This window comes from Danio rerio, chromosome 2, assembly GCF_052040795.2.
Source record: "Danio rerio strain M-AB ecotype USA chromosome 2, GRCz13ab, whole genome shotgun sequence".
Classification (NCBI taxonomy): Eukaryota; Metazoa; Chordata; class Actinopteri; order Cypriniformes; family Danionidae; genus Danio; species Danio rerio.
The window spans coordinates 31,705,396-31,728,689 of NC_141022.1; the positions used below are offsets into that span (position 1 = coordinate 31,705,396).

Consider the following 23,294-nt stretch of genomic DNA (forward strand, 5'->3'; position numbering starts at 1 on the left):
TTAATGCACTGTGAGTTAACATGAACCAACAATGGACCATTTTTTTACTTACTAATGTTAACTTAGATTAATAAGTAGTGTAATAAATTCATTTTACATCATTTGTTCATGTTAGTAAATACAATAACAAACAGAACCCTATTGTAAAGTTTCATCGACATTTTCAATTCCTTTATGTAACGCTGCGACTCGGCTAATGGTGCTAGTAGAGTATACTGTTAGGTTAGTGTTAGCCGATATGCTCTTACAAGGTTACACAGAGTTGGTGGAATGTCTTTTGGTGGAGTCAACGTGAAGTAATTGCAGATTTTATTCAGATTTTACTTCTATAGTTGCACAGTTGACAAAAGCGGACCATCAAAATGAAGTGTTACAGGTATCTGAGTACACCATTGTGACTAACTCATAAACTCCTGCACTATATACTGTACAGTAGACTTCTAAACAGTTTTGTTTTGCCCCACAGTTGCTTTTTCTGTCTGCAGTTAACAATACTAGAAAATAACACCAGAATAACACACAGGTGCCTATAAAAATAAATATAGCCGTTCACTGTAAAAAATTACAGGGATGGGGTTGATTAAGCATCTTCAACAGATCTCCTTAGAACCAACTCTGTTGGAAACATTACTACCCTCTAAAGCCACAAGAGACAATTTGTAAATGGCAGAGAAGAGATGCAAGTAGTAAGTAGTAAACTTAATGTAAATGGGTTGACCTAACTTACTTTAATTAATAGTGCATTTACTTAATAATCTTAGGGCAACAGGTGTACTTTAATTTTTAAAAAGTAAACTCAGCCAACTGTTTTACTTTTAAGTAAAGTTAACTAATTGCTTTTTGCATGCATAAAATAACAGTACATGCTACATCCTTTTTGTTAAAATACTGTACACATTATTGTTATTTCTTTACCATTATCAATGAATAACCTTTTTATGCAAATTTATTGTATTACAAAAATACTATTGCAGGAATATTACATTTCTGAATTCTGAAATAATAATAATAACAACAACAACAACAACAACAACAACAACAAATAATCATTTATTAATTTTTCTTCGGCTTAGTCTCTATTTCAGAGGTGGCCACAGCAGAATAAACCACAAACTATTTCAGCATTTGTTTTACGTAGCTGAGTTGTTTTCCCTTCCAGCTGCAACCCAGTAAAGGGAAACACCCATATACGCTCATTAACACACACACACTTATACACAAACAGCCAATTTAGTTTATTTAATTCACAAATAGTGCATGTCTTTGGACTCTGGGGGACACTGGAGCACCTGGAGGAAATCCACGCAACACGGGAAGAACATGCAAACTCCACATAGAAATGCCAACTGACCCAGCCAGGACTCTAACTCGACCATCTTGCTTTGAGGCGACATCGCTAAACACTGAGCCACCATGACGCCTATAATAATATTAATAATGTCGTTGTCTTTTCTTTTCATTCCTTTTTTTTTCCTGATCACATGCAGGATTCATACACTGTGCACATAATCATTCTAGTGTGACACAAATACATCTGAACATACCACTGATATGATGCAATTTTCCCATGTGTTTCGTTGGAGAGGATGTTTCAACATATTCATAAACATGACATGTGAATCTTTTTGATGTCGCATTGCCGACAGCTCGATGGATTGTTCTTGATTTACTGTTACTAGAGGCAGGTAAACTTGATTTCAGCCTGATTTCCCTTCAGGGCGCTCACTGTCTTTTACCAGTACATCAACTTATCAGAAACAGCTGGGTTTGAAACATTTACCCTAAACGTATGATATAGGAGCACTCTGATACTAAAAATCTTTTTTTTCTTCTTTACAAATAGCAAGAAAAAGAAGCAAAAGAGTTGAAGCAGGCTGTCCAGCCTGTTCAGATGGATGTGCAAGATCACCAGGGCACAAAGATCAATATCGAAAAGGTAGAGCTCTTTTGTTTGTTTCCATCACTAACAGTATAGTCTTGCTGTGTTAAATAATAATACACGTCCTCTAAAAGAAAGTATTTTTGTAAGCTATCTAATGGTGATGTTTTATCAGGGGACTTTTCATGTATCAGCGGACTTATTCCATTCATTGCTTTTCCTGGCATCACAGCATGGCTAATGAGGTGTGTGTCTTTCGAGAGTTGAAAATTTAAATGTGGAGCCTAACAAAATGTGCCCAAGAAAGTGGGACAGCCGTGCTTTATGGCAGCCAATTTCAATGCATTTTCCACTTATGGCCATTCCCGATGGGATGTGAAATGCATATGAAGCATACTACTTTATATGCTTCCTCTATGTCATTATAGTCTAACCAAGGCAATTCTTCTTAAAAACTGATATATTATAATTGGACAAATGTAGATGAAATCTGGAGAAACCCTCGAAACAAGTCGGCACTCATTGAACAGAGCAAAAATGTTCCCTTTCTTTCTTAAAAGCCCTTAAAATGGAGAATGGTTGAAGTGATGCGGGTGGAGTCGTCGACCCCTTATTTGAGAGCATCTTAGTCCCTAAAAAAAAAAAAGATGAGAAGGAACATCTCTCCTTCAGACCAAAGCAGATGTGACTGAAGTAGCGTGGATTATTTAGAGGGCCCTTAGTTTGTGAAATGATCATGAATGAAGGTGAGGGTGGAGATCTAATCACTGACACCTAAATAGAACCTTAGATCAAAATGAAAGGTTGAAATTACATGTCCAAGGCCTTGTTTTTAACCTAATGTTAATGTTTTTTTTCAGTGAACCAATTATTGTATAAGTGGTCAGAAAAGATGCATTGCTGTTTTCCATGTAGCTCCATATTAATACTGCATTTTAATGTCTTGTGACCACTTGTGTTGATATTTCTTTGAGACTCTTCCCTCTTTTGGTCAAACTCTACATCAATTTTCACTTTGTAACGATTTGATAAAATGTGTTTTCAACTACCTCTGGAAATGGTCGGAAGTGGCCAAGGTCAAAATGTTTTAGAGCCTGTTTACAGCTTCATTTATCGCTGTCAATTTGGTATCGGACTCATAGGCAGCAATTTCTTTTTCCATTGGTTATAGTTGGCAGTTTCTTTTTGTATTTTGCTTTTTTGTTTCATTTTAGCCCCTGCAAGCAGATTTAATAGTTCTTTTTTATTTAATTTGCCATAAGCAAATGGTAACCTCAAACTTTTTAACTTATCCTTCTCAGGAACATACTTTAAAACAAGTAAATTGTTGAAATTTCAACCCAGGCTCATTGGAAATATGACTACATTTATGAGAACCATCAAACATGTTCCCTTAACTGCCTTGCCTTGCAGTTTTTTTTATTATTTTTTTCCACAAATCCACAAGAGGCTGTTTGCGAGGGGTCTGGATGCAGACTCAGACTCAGCGGAGTTGCAATCTGAGCTGCATGCAATGCTTTTTAATGCACACCCCTAACCCTTACTGCGACTTCACTAGCTCCATTGAGTGCATTGTGTCTGACAGTCTCAGCTTGCAAATCCAAGTCTGCATCCAGATACTATTGGCTTGTTTTCTCATATGTGCTATTTCTCATAAATCCACCAGAGGCAGCGGTATACATTTCAGAGAATATTAACGTCTTTCTTGTGTGCATGCATGAGAGAACGCATAAGCGTGTTGTTGTCCATAATATATCAGCTTGATACCGACTGACCCACCCACTCCCTTTTCTAAACTCAACTGATTTTTAAAAGAAGACTAGAAGAGAAAAGCCACCACAGCCGTGTGCTTTTTTTGGGGTTTACCTGGTATCTGGAATTGTCCTTCACTGAACTCGAACACTGTTGCAGTTCGTTCCGCCTCCAAAGTCTGGCACCGTATGTGCTACCAAAAAGCCACTCATACTTATTCATACATTCATACTTAGCAGTCAGTGGTACAGTACCACCTCATATCTTTCGTTTCACACATAGCGTGCAGCCATATGTAACCATAAGCACATTATTTGTCGGTTCTAAAAATGTACACACACACATTTACTTAATGAGCCTGTGTTGTGAAATTTGCATATGTAAATATTTTATTCTGTATATACTGTAGGCATGTTAACTTAGTATTAGCATAAACATCTTTTAAAATTCGTTTTACAATTACTTAATTGATTACTTAAAACATTTAGCAAACCCTGGTTAAGATCTAATTAGAAAAAAAACTGCCTGTTTGCAGAACAGTTTAGGAAGACCTTTAAGGTTTTTTAACTGATTTTTAAAGTTAATCTCTAAATGAAAAAATAATGACTTAAATAATGACAACAATTACCTACAATTAGACAAATAATTGTAATGCTCAAGGCCTTCAGTTACAAAACTGCATCTATTTTCATCACACACACACACAAAAATCAACTTCTGAGAAAAAAAAAATATTATGTGCACTAAGCTTTAAATTACCTCTGTCTAGAAAACATATAATGGCACATAATGTGCTTTTCTATGGGTCATGGTGAGATTTATGTAAAGAAAATGCAACCTGATTCCAGGTATATACAGGGCTAGACTGCCTGAAATTGAAGGTTTTTGGATATAATAATGTCACAATGCTTAGCATTTCTGCTTAGGTTTCAAGAAGTGCTTAAATGTCAGGATATTCAAACATATTGATATTTTGTTGGTGTAGATTTTCTAAGCATATCACGTAGCTGTTCTTGGAGAGGGTATTGGTGATCATGCAATGAAACATTTTGAGAATTTATTTTGGGTACACTGTAAAGAGACTAAATTTGAACACATTTTCATGCTTGGGCTTACTTATGACACACTATATTACTGTAAATCTGTCAGAGTAGATATCTAAAATATAATAATATATTAATAATAAATAATTTTCAACACTCAGAATGTCTAATGTTTACCAGAAAAAAATAAACACAAGTCCAGCCAATATTATAATCTTATAAAGTTGGAGTCAAGTTTGGTCCAACAACAACAACAACAACAACAACGACAACAACAACAACAACAACAACAACAACAACAACAACAATAAATAAATTAAAAAATAAAAACAAGTCAAGTAATATTTTGTAGAGAGAAACATAAAGGTCTGCAAAACTAGGTTATTTCATAATTAGTTTAAGCCTCTTTTAAAAAGTATAGTGTCATTATTTATTTTAACAATTTAAAGTGTAAGTGAATGACTTTTATTCATTATGTGAGTATATTATATGACAGTGGTGCATCTATACTGTAGGACATACTGTAAGACTATACTGTAACATATTTAAGCATTTAATCATTATATTATTATATTTATTATTATTATAAAATCATTAGAAAAAATTATTTTCCGAGAGCAAAAATCTCCAGAGATTTGCTAAATAGTGCATCATGCTAAATCAATAAGTTTTATCAATTTTGTGAATATAATATATGACATTTATTTACAGTGTTTGCCAGTGATGGGTTGGAAGGGCATCTGCAGCGTAAAACATATGCTGGATAAGTTGACGGTTCAGTCCGCTGTGGCTACCCCAGATTAATAAAGGAACTAAGCCAAAAAGAAAATGAATTAATGAATGAATATTTACAGTGGTGCATCCATAGGTAACAAATCCATACAAGCAGTTAATCATTGTTTTTAAATATGATTTTGAAATCAGTAGAAAATCAAGGAAAACTATTCTCTGAGAGAATAAAATTTCCACGTGGTATATTAAGCTAGAAAAAATACATTACAAATGACAGACAGGATCTAATGTGACCAAGAAAAAGGCTTTTCACGGGTTCATTCTGCTTGATTGTAAACCATTTTATTGGCATTTTCTATGCATCGTGTGGTTGCACGGCGGAGAAAATGATTTCGCTGAGAACAGTTAAGCCATAGGGAGAGCGCACAGATTAAATCAAGGACTCATTCTTCCCTTAGATCAACAACGAAGAACAGTATTTATTGTTCAAACCATTTCATCGGAAATCTGTACTTATTCCAATTCTACATTTCCATCTCAAGGACACACAAAAGAGTATTCAATTTTCTCTGTTATGTGTCGTTTTCTTATAATGGTGTCATATGAGGTCTTCAAAATGAGCTGGACTCAGCAGAAGCATATGTGTCATTCTCTGTTCACAACAAGGTTTATTAATAGGTAACTGGACTGGTTAAGAGAGGCCCTTGAGCTAAATCAATGAAGTGCTTGAGAGGGAAGCTATGCAAGAAGACCTAATGGCCACTTGTGATCGAACTTGAAAGGACTAGCACTTCACATGAAAAGGTCTGTAATCCTGTTTGAACTAGTGCAATTTTTATGTCTCCCATTTCTGAGCAAAAAGCCTGTTTAGTACACTGGAGTTTTAAACTTGGTAAAGCTAAGTGCATCTAAGACGAAAATGGAACCATTTCCATATTGCCATGTGTTAGCCACTAAAGTGGATTCAGTGACATTTGGACGAATGAATTGAGAACGGAGATACACTTACATTTGAAAAAAAGAGAAAACATCTACAGTGCAAACGCACAAGACCCGAAAATAGACTAAAACTAAAAGTTCACTTTAGAGGGCCAAAACAAACATTTCAGAGGGCAGGAATATTTTAAAGAAAAGGTTCCTGCTAATGGACTTTGCTTTTAGATGCCCCCCATCGGAATGCGGGTCCAATCTTGTGGACACGAGGGAGATTTCGCACCACCGTATGTCTTCTAAGTAGTCTGTGATCTGTACTCATCCCTTTTTTCCTGTCCATTGAATTATAGATATGGGCATCATCTATGCTGGAGCCGAGTGACCTCAAAGTCCAATGCCTCTGTGGGGTTGTTCAGCTGAGAGGGCCGAGAAGTGGAAATCACATTCTACAGGCAACGCCAGAGCACATGAATTATTCTGATCATTTTAGGGGCAGCAAAATGAATGCTGAGGGTGAAATGAAATGTAGAGAAGCGGATGAGATGCGGCAGACCCCATGATCTTTCATTTCTTCACATTCGGACCCTTCCATCCCCCTCCTCAGAGTAAACATAAAGTCATAGACTTGGTAGATGGAGGCATATTCACGAATCTGGATTTGACAACGGCTTCACGTTTCCGCCGATAATCCACCATCTGATGACAAAGCAATAGCTGTGCCTTTTGGAGGCAGGTAAGCGCTAAGCTGTGGGAAAATAGGAATTTGGGCTAAAAATTTAATGCCGTCTGTGCTTTCTCGAATTGGCTTGTGATGGTGGACATTGTGGGGCCAATAAATGCTTTCCCCTCCACCGGTGTGCTGCATTTTCCGGCCCATTGGAGAGAGATGTTAGCACCTCAGATTTGCCTTGTTTTGAAGCGAACCTTCATGTCCTCTCTAGCAGGGAACAGCGTTTGGCTAATGTGGCTGCAAAGGTTCAGGAGTTCACAAGAGAAGCGCTGCGACTTCCTCCGCACATACAGTATACTGGGGGTGTCCTTACAGATTTGGATCCTCTGTGCATGGCTTCACATTCGCTACAAACATGAAAAACCAGACATGAAGCCCAGTGGGAGATTGTTACTCGGTGCCTTACAGGTTCAATATTTCAAGCTCTAATGAATTTTCGCTGGCCTTCCTGACATCAGCTGTCTTCCAGACCACTCACTCTTCAACGCGCGCTGTTGTTCTGATGGGCAGACAGTGATTACCAAATACCTGTCATGTACTCAGATAAGCAGGGTGAAAGGACAGAAAAATTGAAGGCCTTGTGATGTGACTAATGCTACACTTTGGTGTGGTATTCAGACTTTTAGCTCCCATTTAGGGCTGGTATTAGGATGCTTTTATGTCAATCAGATCGCAAGTGGACGACGCTGAGCATAGGTGTAAAATGGATATACAGTATGACGTTTTAAGCTTGTCCATTTTCAAACACTTCCAGAGATAGTTGAAAACACTTTTCGACTAGATCGCATTTGCTGAGTAAACACTCATGTGGCCGAATGTGTTTCAACAACTGTGAAACAGCTAAAACTTTCTTGCCTACTAACTGAACATGCAATATTATGGGGTGTATTATGAGAAAGTGCACCAAAACAATCCCCAACTTTCTTTCCTTCAGCTTATTCCCTGTTTATGAGGGGTCATTACAGTGGAATGAACTGCCACTCTTGCAATTATTTTACACAGTTCATGCCCTTTCAGCCATAACCTAACATTCAGAGAGGGAAACACCTACACACTTACCCATTCACACACTTCAGCCAATTAAGTTTATCCAATTCACCTATACTGCATGTCTTTAGACCGTTGGGAAACCCACACAGACCTGATCTACAGTAGATGGGACTTGAGCCAACAACCTTCTTGTTGTGAGGCAACCATGCTAGCCACTTAGCCACCATGCTGCCCTGCACCAAGACAAGGTATGCATAATTTGCCATTGTAACAACCCACATGCATTATGTTAGAAATGATTTCTGCCATCTGAATATTTTTATTTCCTTGCTTTCTCGCCCACTAGTAAGTCAAGTCACCATTTTTAACTTACCTGTGAGCATCCATAGCTATAGATTGTGTCAAAGCAGCTTTAAAGAAGCAATATCAGAAAGGTCACGAAGTTTCAGTTTGAGTCTGTTCAATGATGATTCAGTTCAGTTCAGTATGAATCTCATTGCTAAAGGATGTGATGGCCTGTAAGGAAGCTCTACTGACCCCAGAAGGGCCTAAGGACCCAACTGCCATGAGATGGTGGAAAAAAGACCTTGGGAGAAGCAGTTCTTAGTCTGAGAATGAGTTCTCCTATGTCCAATGAAGAAGCAGAGCTGCCGTAAATAACTGGCCGATCAGTGGCCTTGTGCACTTCAGTGTGTTTCTGGGTATTGACTTTGTTCATTCAGGTGACTTTCTGTAGCACACGTGCATTACACTGAAGCCTCATGTGAACAGTATTGACACAATATGAACTAAATTAGACAGAAGAGAGAGAAAACCAATTAAAAGCAGGAAAACACGCGTGAAATGCACAAATAGTTTTTTTTTTCCACTGAGCAAAACAACTATTATTAATATTATTGAAAGTCTTAAAATGTCTTACATTTCAAAAACATTATTGTAGGCCTTTAACTAACATTATAACAGTACCTTGTACATACATTTAGCTTTTTAAAGATTTAAAGAGTTTTTTATGTTATGTTGAAAACAATTCATCTATAAAACTAGGGTTTTCTTGATTTGACACATTACTTAAAATATGTGGCTAATTTTTAAAAAATGTATAGCATTTAGCCTTATATAAGTCTGAAATTTAATTCTTCATAGTCTTAATAATGTATTAAAAGGTCTTTAAATTTGACTTGAACCATTATTGTGAATTATTGAAAATTGTCATTACCGTACATCTGGTCATTGACATTTAAACATCTCATAAAATTTTAGGTCAAATTTGAATAAAATATGTTATAGGGTGCTTTCATATTTAGCCAAATTTGAGTAGAAACAGCACATTTACTGAGTACCTGTTAAACCTGTAAAAACAAATATCTAATCTGCCAGTCAGGTGGCAGCATTGAGGTATGTTGATGTGGTCAAGACGATCTGCTGAAATTCAAACTAAATGTTAGAATGGGAAAGAAAAGTGATTGAGCAACTTTAAATAGATTGCAGATGAACATCTGTCATCAGATGACAGATGGGTAAGTCTGAGTATTTTAGAAACTAAAGCCCTGTCCAGATGAATGCAGCTATTTTTAAAACCTCAGGGTTTTGACTGCATGCTGATGCAGTATCAGGTAACTGAAACTTTTTGAACATCCTGCAAAGGTGAAGATTTTCAATAAAAATGTTTTTGACATATGATGTTGGCATGCTGTTTTTACCTTTGTTTGATGCATACCTGTCAACATTAGAATGAGAAAATAAAGGATACCCCCCATCCTCCATCAAAGTGTTTTCATATTTACTCTGAGGGCCATTTTGAAGTTGATATAATTCATAAGTTCATAATTTTTACGAGGTGGGTCATTAGCTCAACACTCAACCCCCAACCTGGAAAACCAGGACATTTACTCATACACTACGGACAATTTAGCTTACCCAATTAACCTATAGAGCATGTCTTAGGACTAGTGGAAAGACATGCATTTTAGCACCCAGAGGAAACCCAGACAGACAAAGAGAGAACATGCTAACTCCACACCGGAATGTCAACTGACCCAGCCAAGGTTCAAAACAGCAACCTTCTTGCTGTGAGGTGACAGCCCTACCCACTGTGCCATTTTTGCCGCCCCTCAAAGTGTTTTCATGTCTGAATAAAAAAAAAAGCACGGAATAGATTCACATTTAAGAGCAAGGGGCATGGTTGTTCGGCGGTATTGGTTGAGTATAGGGAGGCTTATCTCTTTGATGTTTATTGCCACCCTTCAAAGGAATTACCTTCCTTTCATGATCCCATCTTACATGTTATAGCACATAGATTGATTAACGTCATTGCGTCACCCGGCTGTTTATGTTTCCTTGTAATTTCAGTTTCATGTAATTTCAGGTGTTTCAATTTAAATTTTTCGACTTAAACTGCACTTTCACTTTCATTCATGAACAATTTACTCATGTCCCAAACAGGTATTTGATGCAAGCATTATGTAAAGACTGGTGGAAGAGTGCTCTTTTAATGGAAATTATACCGCACGTTGAATGTAAAGAAAAAACCTCCGCATTTCGCAACACAGGTGTCTGTGGTCCTTTAAGGTAATCAAAAATCAATGTTTACATAGTAGTCTGGACTCTTAAAGTACTGTCTTAATCATATCAAAATCGGAGCATTTGTGTCCATGTACGTACACATTGAAAGTGCCAGATGATGTTGCATGCTTTCAGAGACCGTGCATTCCTCTGCCTTTAAGTTGATTCCATGAGCCCTCAAATGTGTCATTAAGTTTGACGTGTTTCACCATCTTACACGCAACCTTTGTAAAGCATCTGCTTTATGCTGTTGTGTCCGAATCCTTGCTTGTAAAATATGATTTAGAACGCTTAGTTTAAGCAAATTTGATGAACGCGATCATGCGTGTTGATCTGAAGAGAGTCCCTCTCGCACACCGAATGCGCTGTACTGCGTGCATTGCATGCATCTGCTCCGTAAGCAACAAAAACAAATGCCTGGCATCGCCCGTCCATATTCCTCAAAGTTGTTTAGAATTAAATGTTTAGAGATGGTGTGATAACGCATACCAATGTGTGCCTTTGATGCACCCCTTGATGCTTCTTAAGTCCTTGTTGCAGCAACAGTGGCACCGAAATTAGCAACCGAAATTCATAAGCTGATTCAGTCCAGTACATATTGGTTACAAAGGTACAGGTGCTATAATGGCACCGGGTTTCAGTACCTAACCCTAATTGGTTTAGTCTGGTGTTTTGTTTTTTTGTTTTTGGTTCTAGTACACATATAAACCACAATCATTTTATATCTAAAATATTCCAGAGTTACTTGTTTGTACCAGTAGATAATTCTTTAAGCCAGAGTAGTTTACGTGAGACTTGCTTGAACCAGATTGTTCAATTGAAAAGCTGCAATCAGACAAATCAAATTCTTGAATGGTTCATTCAGAGTGATCTGTACACCAATTCAACAGTTTATATATCTATTTCTTTAAAGGATCAGCTCACAGGAATGATTGTTCATGACTCAGATGTTGCAATTGCACCTCAAGCTTCAGAATATCAAAGATGATGTGTGTTTTTATGAAATATAGTGAGTAGAAGGATATTGCACTTTGAAAAGTAGAGAAAGTAGATAATATGGAAGCTATTTGGAAACGCACTTCAGTGAAATGACTTCATCAATGTCCACCGCCACCAGTTCTCAGCCTAAAAGCTATATGCAACACTCTTCGTATTTCTATCATAGTTTTTTTTTTTCTAACTGGTTTATTCTTTTAATTCATCACATACAGAGTCTCATAATTTTGCCCACTAGCTTTTAATTTCAGTTTTATGTATCGGAAACAGAAAGAAAGACACCCCAGTTGATAAAGATCATTCTGCATTAATGCTGACTAGACTTTTTTTTTTGCTTCAGAGACTCAGAGACTTTTTATCAATGCATGCTTATATATTAGACTTAGAAGTTCAGAAAGTTTGGACGCTTTTGAAACATGAGATGTGTTGGACTCTGTGATAAGAGACTTCCCGTCAGTACCATTCCAAGAAAAGTCTATATTAATTAGAATAATCCATCAAAAGCGCTCACTGTATCAGAGTCTAATGAAGTCGATGTAAAAGTTTCACCCGTCACTGTTGCTTAAACTGTTGAACGATGGTGTACGTATCACTAAACATGCTGTTCGGGAGATTATTTTGAGCCCTAGCTAAATGTCTTTTGTATGGCAAATAAACAGCCTATTGCTTGCTAAATGAGTCAGAACTACAACAAGTAACCGAAATGAGCGTGCAAGTGAATGAGACTCATTCGGTGAATGACTGGAAAATAGGCCATGACACAGCGCGTTCAAAACAACATCAGGAGCGCTTAGATAACACAGACAACAGACCTTTCAGTGCTCTTCACAACATTTGCAGCTTGACAGATTGAATATGAACATCATTTTTTGGCACAAAGGAAAGCGCGAATGGTGCTTTTAGAGCTCTTCGGAGTAAAGTTTAATCCCACAAATGTTTCTTTTTTTTTTTTTTTGTGAATAACAATGTAAACTTTGCCTGTCAGCGATGATGGCAGAAGTGAGGAAACGACAACCCCGTGAAAGCGTGGGGTAAAAAGCGAAAGAAATCAAAGCCCGAGATGAGGTAGATTGGTGTTTAGCATTTCCCCTAACATGACATGCCCATTAAAGATTAAGGCTAAAGAGACAGGCGAGGCTAATGGGAACCGACGCAGCGTTTTAAGCCTCGGCCATGATGAGTTACAACCCTCAGCAGTCGGTGACATGTTGACTGCCCTTGATTCCAGCAGCTTCTTCTACTTCTCTGGGATCCCCAGTGTACAGCGCGGGCCTCAAGCGCAACTAACCTTTAGTCGGCTTAACGTTACAGAGATTAAAACACACTTGAGTGTACATTTTTCTCCTGCTTTATGCCGCATTTGCTTTCATTACCATGTAGTTCATGTAATCTTGTCTTCGGGGCTTATCCTATGATTACCAGCCACATTTGATTCGAGATATGCGCTTGTAATGAACACAATTCTAGAGGGAGTTTGTAACATTTTAGTGCAAAATAACTTAATGTCTTATTCATATAAGGTAAATGCTCTTCAGGTTTTGCCCAGGCTCCTTTATTACATGTACAACAACTGTGCCTCGTCACTGATCATTTTAGTTAAAGGAATAGTTCTCTGGGCAATTACATTCTCATGTCTTTCAAATCTATATATTATGCTTGTTATATTTTATTCTCAGAACAATATTTGACATACAGTGAAGATTCAACAGCAGTTATTGGAGTTCAGGCTGTTTAAAAACATGTTATTTAATGTTTCGTATCACTATAACCACTGAAATCGGTTATGAAAAATGGGTCATTTGAAATAGGAATACAGCACTTTTTATGTTCGTATCATTCTCTGCCTCATAAATTTGCTTGAAAAAAATAAATAAATAAATAAAACCAGAAACTGTTCAAATTCTGAACTAATTTTTAAATGGATTTTGTTTTATTTAGTGATTTATAATTTTTACATTTGTACATTTGGAGGTTGTGATATTTTTTCCCCTATATATTTATATGTATATACACTACTTGACCAAAGTCTTGTCACCATTTCAAGAGTTAGGAACAACAAATAATAACTTGACTTCTAGTTGATTATTTGGTATCAGAAGTGGCTTATATGAAAGGCAAAAGCCTCTAGATTATGCTTATTTTACCCAAATAAAATATGATCATCCCTTTATTTTTAATTAAGACAGTAAGGTCTGACTTTGCTTAGACAAAAGTTGTGTAACTTAACAGAAAAAATGCACAGTATAGAGTATAAAGTAATGGTGCAGTGGGAAAAAAACGTATATTGTGTATGACTTGGAGGACTGCATACATACATCTCTGCAATGACTTAAATAACGTATTAATAAAATCATCTGAAATGGCAAAGAAAGCTTTCTTGCAGGAGTTCATTAAGATTCTTTGGCTTCATCTTCGATGTCTCCTCCTTCATCTTACCCCAGACATGCTCAATAATGTTCATGTCTCATGACTGGGCTGGACAATCCTGGAGAGCTTTGATGTGGAGGCTGAAGTATGAGAAGGAGTGCTATCCTGCGAAAGAATAGCTCTCTTGTGGTTTGTAATGTAATAAGCTGCACAAGTGTCTTAACACCTCAGGCTGTTGATGTTTTCTTCCACTCTGCAGATCTCTCGCACGCCCTGTACTGAATGTAACCTTAAACCATGATTTTTCCTTCACCAAACTTGACTGATTTCTATAAGAATCTTGGATCCATGCACATTCCATTAGGTCTTCTGCAGTTTTTGTGATGATTCATGGGGATAATCTATCTTCTGAAACTTTTCTAAATGATCCAAGAAGTTATGTTATTATTTGTTTCTCTTACAACTGGGATCGACGATAAGACTTTTGTTAGATAGTGTATTTGTGCGTCCCGTTTTTTAAATTATTTTTATTTATTATTACAACATTTGGGGGTTGAGTGGAAAAATCTAGGACTAGTTCACGAAATATGTTTTTTTTTTCTTTTTGATAGAGCTACGTTACATCATAAAACCTCATATGTCAATAGCCCCTTTCACACAGTGATACCGGTAAATATCCGGAAAATTTCCGGAACGACTTTACCGGTAATTTCAAAAAAGCGCTGTTCACACAGGCGAGGACGTTATGGAATTTTTCCGGAAAAGAGCATTCACACATCTATCGCAAAATGCCGTTAAATTCTGACATCATTAACCAGAAATGACCTCTAAACGGCTGCGCTTGTGTTTGTAAACATTTGACTACATTACAAACTCTTCGGATGGATCAGTATTGAGTACAACTCCAATGAAAACATAGAGAAACACTTTCGCATGTCGAGATGTTCATGATATGTGTGTGTGCTGGCGCTATGGGCGCTCACGGGCACACGCAAAGCTTGAAGGTAAACAAACAACGGATTATCATAAACATTTTAACGATAATAATTTACACAGTTTGCATTAAGAAGGAACATAGAAACGTTCTCTGACTAACGTCTAGCAGCTAAAGGTGTCTGGAAAAATATTCAAAGGCTTTTATTCTCATAAACCGCGCGCACGTGAATGCGTCTGACTGTTCTGATTGGCTAAAGCAGGTGTCTCACGTCAGCACGTTCTAGACGTGGACGCACTCTTTCCGCTATCTTCCTTCTGCATTCACACAGCGCAGCATTCCAGCAAATTGCCGGTAATGTTACAACTTCTCTTTCCGGAAAATAGCCAGAACGAATTTACCGGTATTTTCAAAAAGGGCCTGTTCACACATACAACCTTTCCGGAAAATTGCCGGTAATTTTCCGGAAAGGTCTGTATGTGTGAAAGGGGCTAATGACAATTTGTACAAAAACACTGTATGTGAGTTTTAAGCAAAATAATACCCTCTCTCACCCTGATTTTTTTTACTGTGACCTCAGATTGAGCTCATACGCGTTTATTTAGAGTTATTTTGATGATATCTTATTCTATTCAAAACTTACAGTGTGGGTATTTTATTACAGATGTCCCTGCCCTCTTCAAATATTGTCGTGGCCAACCAACAACATGCTATGCGACTAAACCTCTAAAAATATCAGAGTAATTATTACTTAACCTTTTGTAATATATAGAGAGGAACAATAAATGGTAAATTCCTTGACACTGGTTAGTTTTATTTTATTTTTTTTAAGTAAAAAAATCTAAAGTCTTTAATGTCCACAGTTTGATAAATATTTCAGCAAGTGGCCTATAAAGAGTTTGAATGGCTAGTTTAGTGCAAATTAGGACTGCACAAAATTAGAAAAATCTAACATTGCGATATTTTGTTATTCTGCGATATATATTGCGATATGAATGCAATTTCACCAGATGACTCCAGATAAAAGCCCAATCCCGATTCTGTTTTTGTACCCCCTACCAGCTACTAGACTCCTCTGATAGGGTATTCGAGTGACAGATGTGAAAGTATGTTGTGGGACTGCTATACAGGAGGTATTATCATGGATTACAGACAGCGAATATTATCATTTTTTATTTTAGCGTTTTTTTTTTTTTTTTTTTTTAAGCATGACGGTAAAACACGGTTATGAAGGTATTAAAACATATGCTTGTTTGTAGTAATAATTTGTAATAATGACAAAAAATAAATAAAAAATACCAAATTGTGGATCTCCTTAATTCTGTGTGCAGCCATGTTGCCGTTGTGGCTAGTGTATTCTAGGAAATTTTTGTACCCCTTGGTTTTGAGTGTGGTCCTGAAAAATCTCAGTTTCAAGCACTATCTAACCCATACTCTCAGCCCAAGCTTTCAAGATGAAGGGAATTGGGACACCCATACCCCTCGTTTTGCACGTTCACATAAGGGCAAAGGTACAGTTAGGGCAAGGACTAAGGGCTAGAATTCGTATTGGGTCTAATTCTATTTGGAGAATATTGATCATTTTAGTTGATTGATTAGGATAATTCCGTAGGTGCATCTGCATAAAACTTAATAAACAAGCACTACAGGTATAGAAAAATACAATTAAGAAAAATGAATGAAATAATTATATTATTAATTAATATTATATTTAATAAATAAATTATATATATATATATATATATATATATATATATATATATATATATATATATATATATATATATATATATATAAATATAATACATATAATTAAGTTATATAATTCAATTATATAATTAAATATAATATTTATTGTTTTCTGAGGAGTCTAACAGTATTCAGGTACAATAATTAGATGTAAAATAATACTGCAATAGTCTTTGTTGTTTAAATAGTTAAATAAAAAGAATCGTTATTAAGGTTACAGTTAGTGCAATTTCTTCAGTCTGAATGCCTGAAATAATGCATGCAGATGATGAATTATAATCCAGAATTAACATTGTATATCCTGCAATGTGACTATTTTGAATGCTAACATTGCTATACCGATGCTGTTACTATATATTGTGCAGCCATAGTGCAAATCAAGTAAAAAAATGAGCTGATTTACCTGCCTTTCAGACTGGGATGATAATAAACCAAGTAATTGGCCTGTGCTAGAAACTGAGCTTTATTTATAAACTTATTACCTTAACATAATTGGTAGTGAGCTCTTCCTTTTAAACAGAAGTCCTTTATATAGTGCTCAGCCTTATCTGTGCTCCTGCTTTTTCATAAACCACAAGCATTTTCTCTTAGAAGCAAAAGCACTTCTGCTAGAGTACAATTTTTCTCCCATCTTCTTTTCCAATACATGCATACTGACCCTTCTAAATGAGGTTAGTGCACCTAAATCCTGGAGCATTGCTAAAGCCCTTAATGGCCTTGTACAGGCACACGGAGGGGCCAGATGAGGCTGGTGTCTACGTAAATATTTGCAGAGACTGGATGGCAGGGTGATTGAGTTAACATGGGCATTGTTTGAAATGTCACCATCTGCCTCACAACTGCTGATCCCCAATCAATTTAAAATGAATACCGTTTCCTCTCGCTCCAAATCCAGTCGCGAGCTTCGAGATCTTCATTATAGATTGGCCTAATGAGTCGACGATCTGGGACAGACACTGGGACTTTTTCCGATAACGATCATGACATTTGGCCACTAAGAATAATATTCAAGCCATTCCCGTATTGAACAAAGAACATAATCGTATAAAATACATCCTATCATATATAGAGGTCAAAGATGACACATGCTATTTTTATATACATGGAAGGCATTTTAAATGTCAATTAGTTGTCTAATGTTACATATAGTTTTAATGAAAATACAATGGTTAAAATGGTGGTTCGCCATTATTCGTAACATATTTTTATGTAAAAACATAATATTTATTCTTACCTGCACTTTTTAATAGGTTTTGAACACTATGGAGCTTATAATATGCCAAAACAATCTGAATTTGAATTGTGTTTATTTGAATTATTCATTCATTCATTTTCTTTTCGGCTTAGTCCCTTTATTAATCTGGGGTCGCCACAGCGGAATGAACCTCTAACTTATCCAGCACGTTTTACGCAGCCCATGCCCTTCCAGCCACAACCCTTCTCTGGGAAACATCCACACACACTCATTCATACACATACACTTCGGACAATTTAGCCTTCCCAATTCACCTGTACTGCATGTCTTTGGACTATGGGGGAAACCGGAGCACCCAGAGGAATGAACGCAGGGAGAACATGCAAACTTCACACAGAAACGGCAACTGACCTAGCCGAGGCTCAATTCAAGCAACCTTTATGCTGTGAGGCGACAGCACTACCTACTGCGCCACTGCGTCGCCTAATTTGAATTATTGACAATTGTAATTTAATAAATCAGAGTTTTTATATGCCGTAAAACATTGTTTTAAATTTTTTTTTTAAGTTGAATTTGAATTTCTTCATTTGAATTTGAATTTCATAATTTGAATATTGAACATTTTAAATTTAAGACAACTGAATTTTTCAAGGCTGAATTTTTTATAGACGTATTTTCGAACTTTTAGATTATTTGTGTTTTGAATTCCTAGACTGCAGATATCCAGTTTGTAAAAATACATTTTCAAATTTTCAAGATGAAGAAATTCAGAACATCAAATTCAATATCCTAAAATTCTAAACCAGAAACTCAGGTTGTGAATTTTAGATTTAGTAGAAGGTAGGTCAGCGGTGATCAACAGGGAAGAGCAGTTATGAAATTCAAATTAAGAAATTTAAATTCAAAAAAATTTTTAACGGCATATAAAAATTACATTTTTAAATTACAATTGTTAATAATTCCAATGAACACAATTGAAATTCAGATTGTTTTTGGCATATTATTAGCTCTATAATACACATCATGTTTTTTTTCTACAGAAGCTGTTAACATGGAATTAAACCAGATTTTGGTAAAAACCCAAACAATACAAACATAAAAAAAAAAAAAATGAAAAATGAGTAATAACTATGAAATGACACAAGAAAGCACTGAAGACTTTTCAAATGATGGCAGCTTAAAAAAAGACTTTTATATGGAGAATAAATTCATATGCATTGCTCAGGTGTAAATTTTACAGACTTCAACATTGTAAAAATTTTGATAGTTCTGGATCAAATCTTAGCTTTAGTTTTGTATTTTCTATTGGATTCTTCGGTTCAGGTGATTGGCTGGGCTATTCTACAGCTTGATTTTCTTTCTCGGAAACCATTCGAGAGTTTCCTTGGCTTGGCTTGGATCATTGTCTTGTTGAAATGTCCACTCTGGTTTCATCTTCATCATCCTGCTAATGTAGATGTTGGACTGAAGCAGCTAATATTCATTTACAATGACAAATAGGGATGCAACGATTAACCGATTTCACTATTAACCGTGCTTTAATTCGTCAGGGTTAATTAATCGTAAGGGTTTCTCAATACTTTTTCTGCATGGAAGAAAAATGCTGCAACAAAACAAAGTTATGCTAACTGTCAGTTTAAAGTTCGAAGCTTGTACACCGAAACTAATACCCACGCACACTGGATTAAAGGCTGATTTTAACTACGGATAAGGGTAATTAATAACTAAGGGTCTTGTGCATATTGGGAGTAATACGCTCAGGCAATTCAGGGAGAATGTCGTGAGCACACCACGAGTCACGTAACAAGAATGGACCGTTTAGCTTCATACTTTGTATGGAATATACACATTTCTGCTCCAAAGAGGATAAAAAAATAAAGGAAATACCAAACAATTGTGTAATATAGTTGATCAAGTTGATTGAGATTCAGTAACCCTTGACTACATTTGTTTAATTTTTAAAGGGAAATACTTAGCTAATATGATGCTTAGATTTACATTAGACAAATACATTTTTTACTCCTATTTTATTTATTTATTTTTGTTCTGTAATTTATTTTCAGTGTAAAATTATTACTTATTTTTTTTTTCTTTTTTCACCTATTTTTAAGTCCAAAGAGCAATGGACACTTGTTTGTTTTTATTATTATTTTGTGTTGTATTTTTTGGTTACTGAGCAGCAATAAATATCATTTTAAAATACAAAGGGTTTTCATGTTTTGAAGTTAATGAATGCATAATAATTATGATAACTGTAAAATTGTGATTATTATTACCTCAGACTACAACTGTACAACCAAAATCTATAATTGTTGCATCCCTAATGATAAAGGGCAGAGGTTTGCTGAATAACTTCAGAGAGATTTCAGCATTTTAGCTGCTGTCTGTGCTTTCACTGCCTTTCTACACCATTCTCAACATCTGGTGAAATTTTGAAGTCATCATCATCTTTATAAATATGTTTTCTGGGAAAAATGGTGAGGTGTTCAATACTTATTTTCCCCGCTGCATTTGAAGGAATTAGTTATCATACTAAATAGCATTTTTAACTGTATTTATTGATTAACTGATTGTTCTCGTAAAGCTCATTTTCTTGAGTTTTGTGATTTAGCAGCTTACAAATTGGCAAACCAACAGTAATTTACTATTATTAATAACTACATACAAATTGTATGTGGAAAGTCACAAGCTTAACACAATCAATTTCTAAATATTGCAAAAAAATGCTTGTTTTTTTCTGCAAAAAAGAACATTTATTTGAATGAAAGTTTGATTCCATTTGCACATCATCAATTGAACTGCAACCAGCTCACATTTACAGTTGAACACCTTCAAAACACGGAAACAATAATACCGAATGTACATATTTCAAGAATATTTAGTCATCATCGTGGTATATAAATATTTGGTACAAAATTTCACAAGATATAAAGCAAAGTAGTACATGGACATAATCTACTCTCCCAAGCCACTGGTACAAAGCACTGTTCATTAAACCAAGTTTTTACAGCATGAGTAACCGTCTTTTTTTTTTCTTCTCCATCATTTTTTACAGCATATCACTGACAAAGAATGAAAATCCTGCATTTAAAATACAAATATTTACCTGCTGGAGCTTCCTTCAGGACTGCCTCAACCCCTCCTAACCGAAGAGGTGAAAGCAATCTCAGGCTCATTTTGTGGTTTGAAGAGAGGGCGCAATCATTGCGGAGTGATTTACTTGAAGATTTGACTCGCACCTCAATACAACACTGTTGTGGTTAACATTCAGCCGAGGAATAAATCAGTTAGGCTTTTATTACTTCCCTGCTTATTTGACGCTCGCTATTAAAGGCAGAAGGTTGTCAGAGCAAAAAGTACGAACTGTGCAGCTTCGAACTGATTAATTAGCAATTTCGCTTTTGATTGAAAAGCTTCAATTCTATGTATAGATGTTAAAGTTTCGTTCTCTTTTGGTTGGCTTGACTCTATCGCAGTTCACCTCAAGGTCTCATCTGGAAAAACTTGCGCATACAATGTATAAAGGTAATAATATGGAATGTAAATTTTGCAGCATGTCATTAAGAGACAGTGTGAAAGTGTTTCTCTCCAGAAGAAAGTCATACTAAGCAGTTCTGAGTTCAATTGAGTCTGCTAAAGGACACGAAACACATTTAGGCCCAATCACACAGCAGATAGTTGAAAGCTTCTAGGTTTTTTTTTTATTATTATTTTCATGTGGATGATGAAAACCAGTGCACATCTTCTGACCCATTTTCTAGATGGGCTTCATACAATCCGTCTTGATTCCGGTAACAGAACAACATATCTTTTCTTGAGTGCGTAAGTAGATTAGTAAAATTATGCAAATGGATAAATGGTAAATTCCTCCTTATTAGACAACTCCTACGATGTTTGATTGTGAGCTCTCTGGAGTGATGGCGAGTTCACAGGCTGAAGTAAGTTTGGCGGGGGTTTCATTACTCGTATTATGTACTCAGCCTTTAGTCGCTGACCTGCTCGAGTTCACTTCAAGTGTTTCACAGGCTCACAGTCAACTGATAAATCTGTTCTTATCTGAAGCATCTGCTTGCAGATGTGATAAACTGCAGACATCTCCAGAACAATCTGGGATTATGCAGGAAGATGTCACCGCAGATGATCTTTCCGATGAGAGGCGCGCATATACGCGTACGTCCTCCTCGAGTAGCATGAAGTTCGTCTCCTCTTCTGAGAAAATGCACAGCCAATCAGGACAGAGAAACCGGCTGCCTGATTATAGGACAAAGAGAAGGATAAAAGGGCACTTTGTAAAAGAAATTAGGCTGCCTCATTCTGCCACTCCAGTCTTTAGGTAGAGGCAGATCAGCAAATGAGTCTGGCTCCACAGTCTGTCCGTTAGGAGTCCCAATCGCTGTCCTCTCCACCATACATGTCTGCTAGCTTCCTGAAGCGCGGCCCCCACTCGCTGAGGTAGTTATAGTCCTGTTCCCCTTCCGAAGACACAGACCCCAGCGAGCTGAGAGACTCTGCCACCGATCCATTACCTTCGTAGGCGTAGGTGGCCAGAGAGTCATAAGGAGGAGCGGTAGGGTTGCCGTCATTTTCCTCCACACGCTGGTTGATAAAGTCCCGTACGTCTGCGTTTTCTCGGGCCGGCACGATGGTCCTGCGGAGCGGTGGCGGGGGGTACAACGACTCAGATGGTAGGATGTCCCGCCGCAGTTTGCTGTCCTCCATTACTTCCGGATGGCGAAGCGCTCCGATGTCGAAGGCCTGCGTGTCCTCCTCGCCGCCACCCTCATCATTGTAGCTGACAACATTGTCCCGCACGTCCTCCTTAGAGATGATCAGCGGCTCCTTCTTTTTCTGTCGTTTCAGAGCAGCAAACAGCACCACGATCACTACGGTACAAGAAAAGAAAAACATTACTGAGAATCTCAATAAGAATTAAAAAGACCAAAAAGGTTGAGCATCACAACAGTATTTTATTTAATTACTATTTAATAATAATTATTTAATAATGTATTTGTGTTTCCTGCTGAACATGCTGCTCACCTCACAGGAATGAGCTACATTTTCTGTCTAGCCATCCATCCATCTAACAAATCACATATATTTTATCCATCCATCAATCCATCCAAATTTCGATTCATTCATTCATCTATTTATCCATATGTATGCCCATCTAATCTCAGTTTACCCCTCAATACATTCTGTCCATCCACCCATTCGTCTATCTATCCAACAAGTCATTAATTTCTACAGTATATGTTATGCATCCTCCATCCATCCATAAATACATGTAATATCCATCCATCTATATTTTGATTGATTGATTCATCTATTTATCTATCTATATGTCTGTCTAATATTAATTTACCCCTCTATACATCTATTTGTCTTTCCATCCATCCATTTATCCATCCATCCATTCATCCAACAAATCATTC

General features: G+C 36.6%; 1 protein-coding gene and 1 long non-coding RNA gene across 9 annotated transcripts in view; one reads left to right on the forward strand and one right to left on the reverse strand.

Annotated features, from left to right (window-relative positions):
• Window positions 1-9,736, forward strand: part of LOC137487827 (uncharacterized) — a 62,235-nt gene extending 52,499 nt beyond the window's left edge. The window contains exons 3-6 of one of the 6 annotated variants that reach the window (XR_015478544.1): window positions 1,844-1,936; window positions 6,085-6,210; window positions 6,690-8,307; window positions 8,406-9,736. This is a non-coding gene — a long non-coding RNA (uncharacterized LOC137487827). Of the gene's footprint in view, window positions 1-1,843; window positions 1,937-2,054; window positions 2,125-6,084; window positions 6,211-6,689; window positions 8,308-8,405 lie in introns of those variants that run through there. The other 5 variants (XR_015478543.1, XR_015478546.1, XR_015478545.1 and 2 more) reach the window with 5 other exon arrangements.
• A 10,856-nt stretch (window positions 9,737-20,592) lies between these two features.
• cdh6 (cadherin 6) overlaps window positions 20,593-23,294 on the reverse strand; it is a 51,388-nt gene continuing 48,686 nt past the window's right edge. For all 3 annotated transcript variants that reach the window (NM_001013520.2, NM_001441861.1, NM_001441860.1), the window contains 1 exon segment: window positions 20,593-22,745. In NM_001013520.2, coding sequence (NP_001013538.1) covers window positions 22,240-22,745 — 506 coding nt within the window. In that variant the 3' untranslated portion in view covers window positions 20,593-22,239.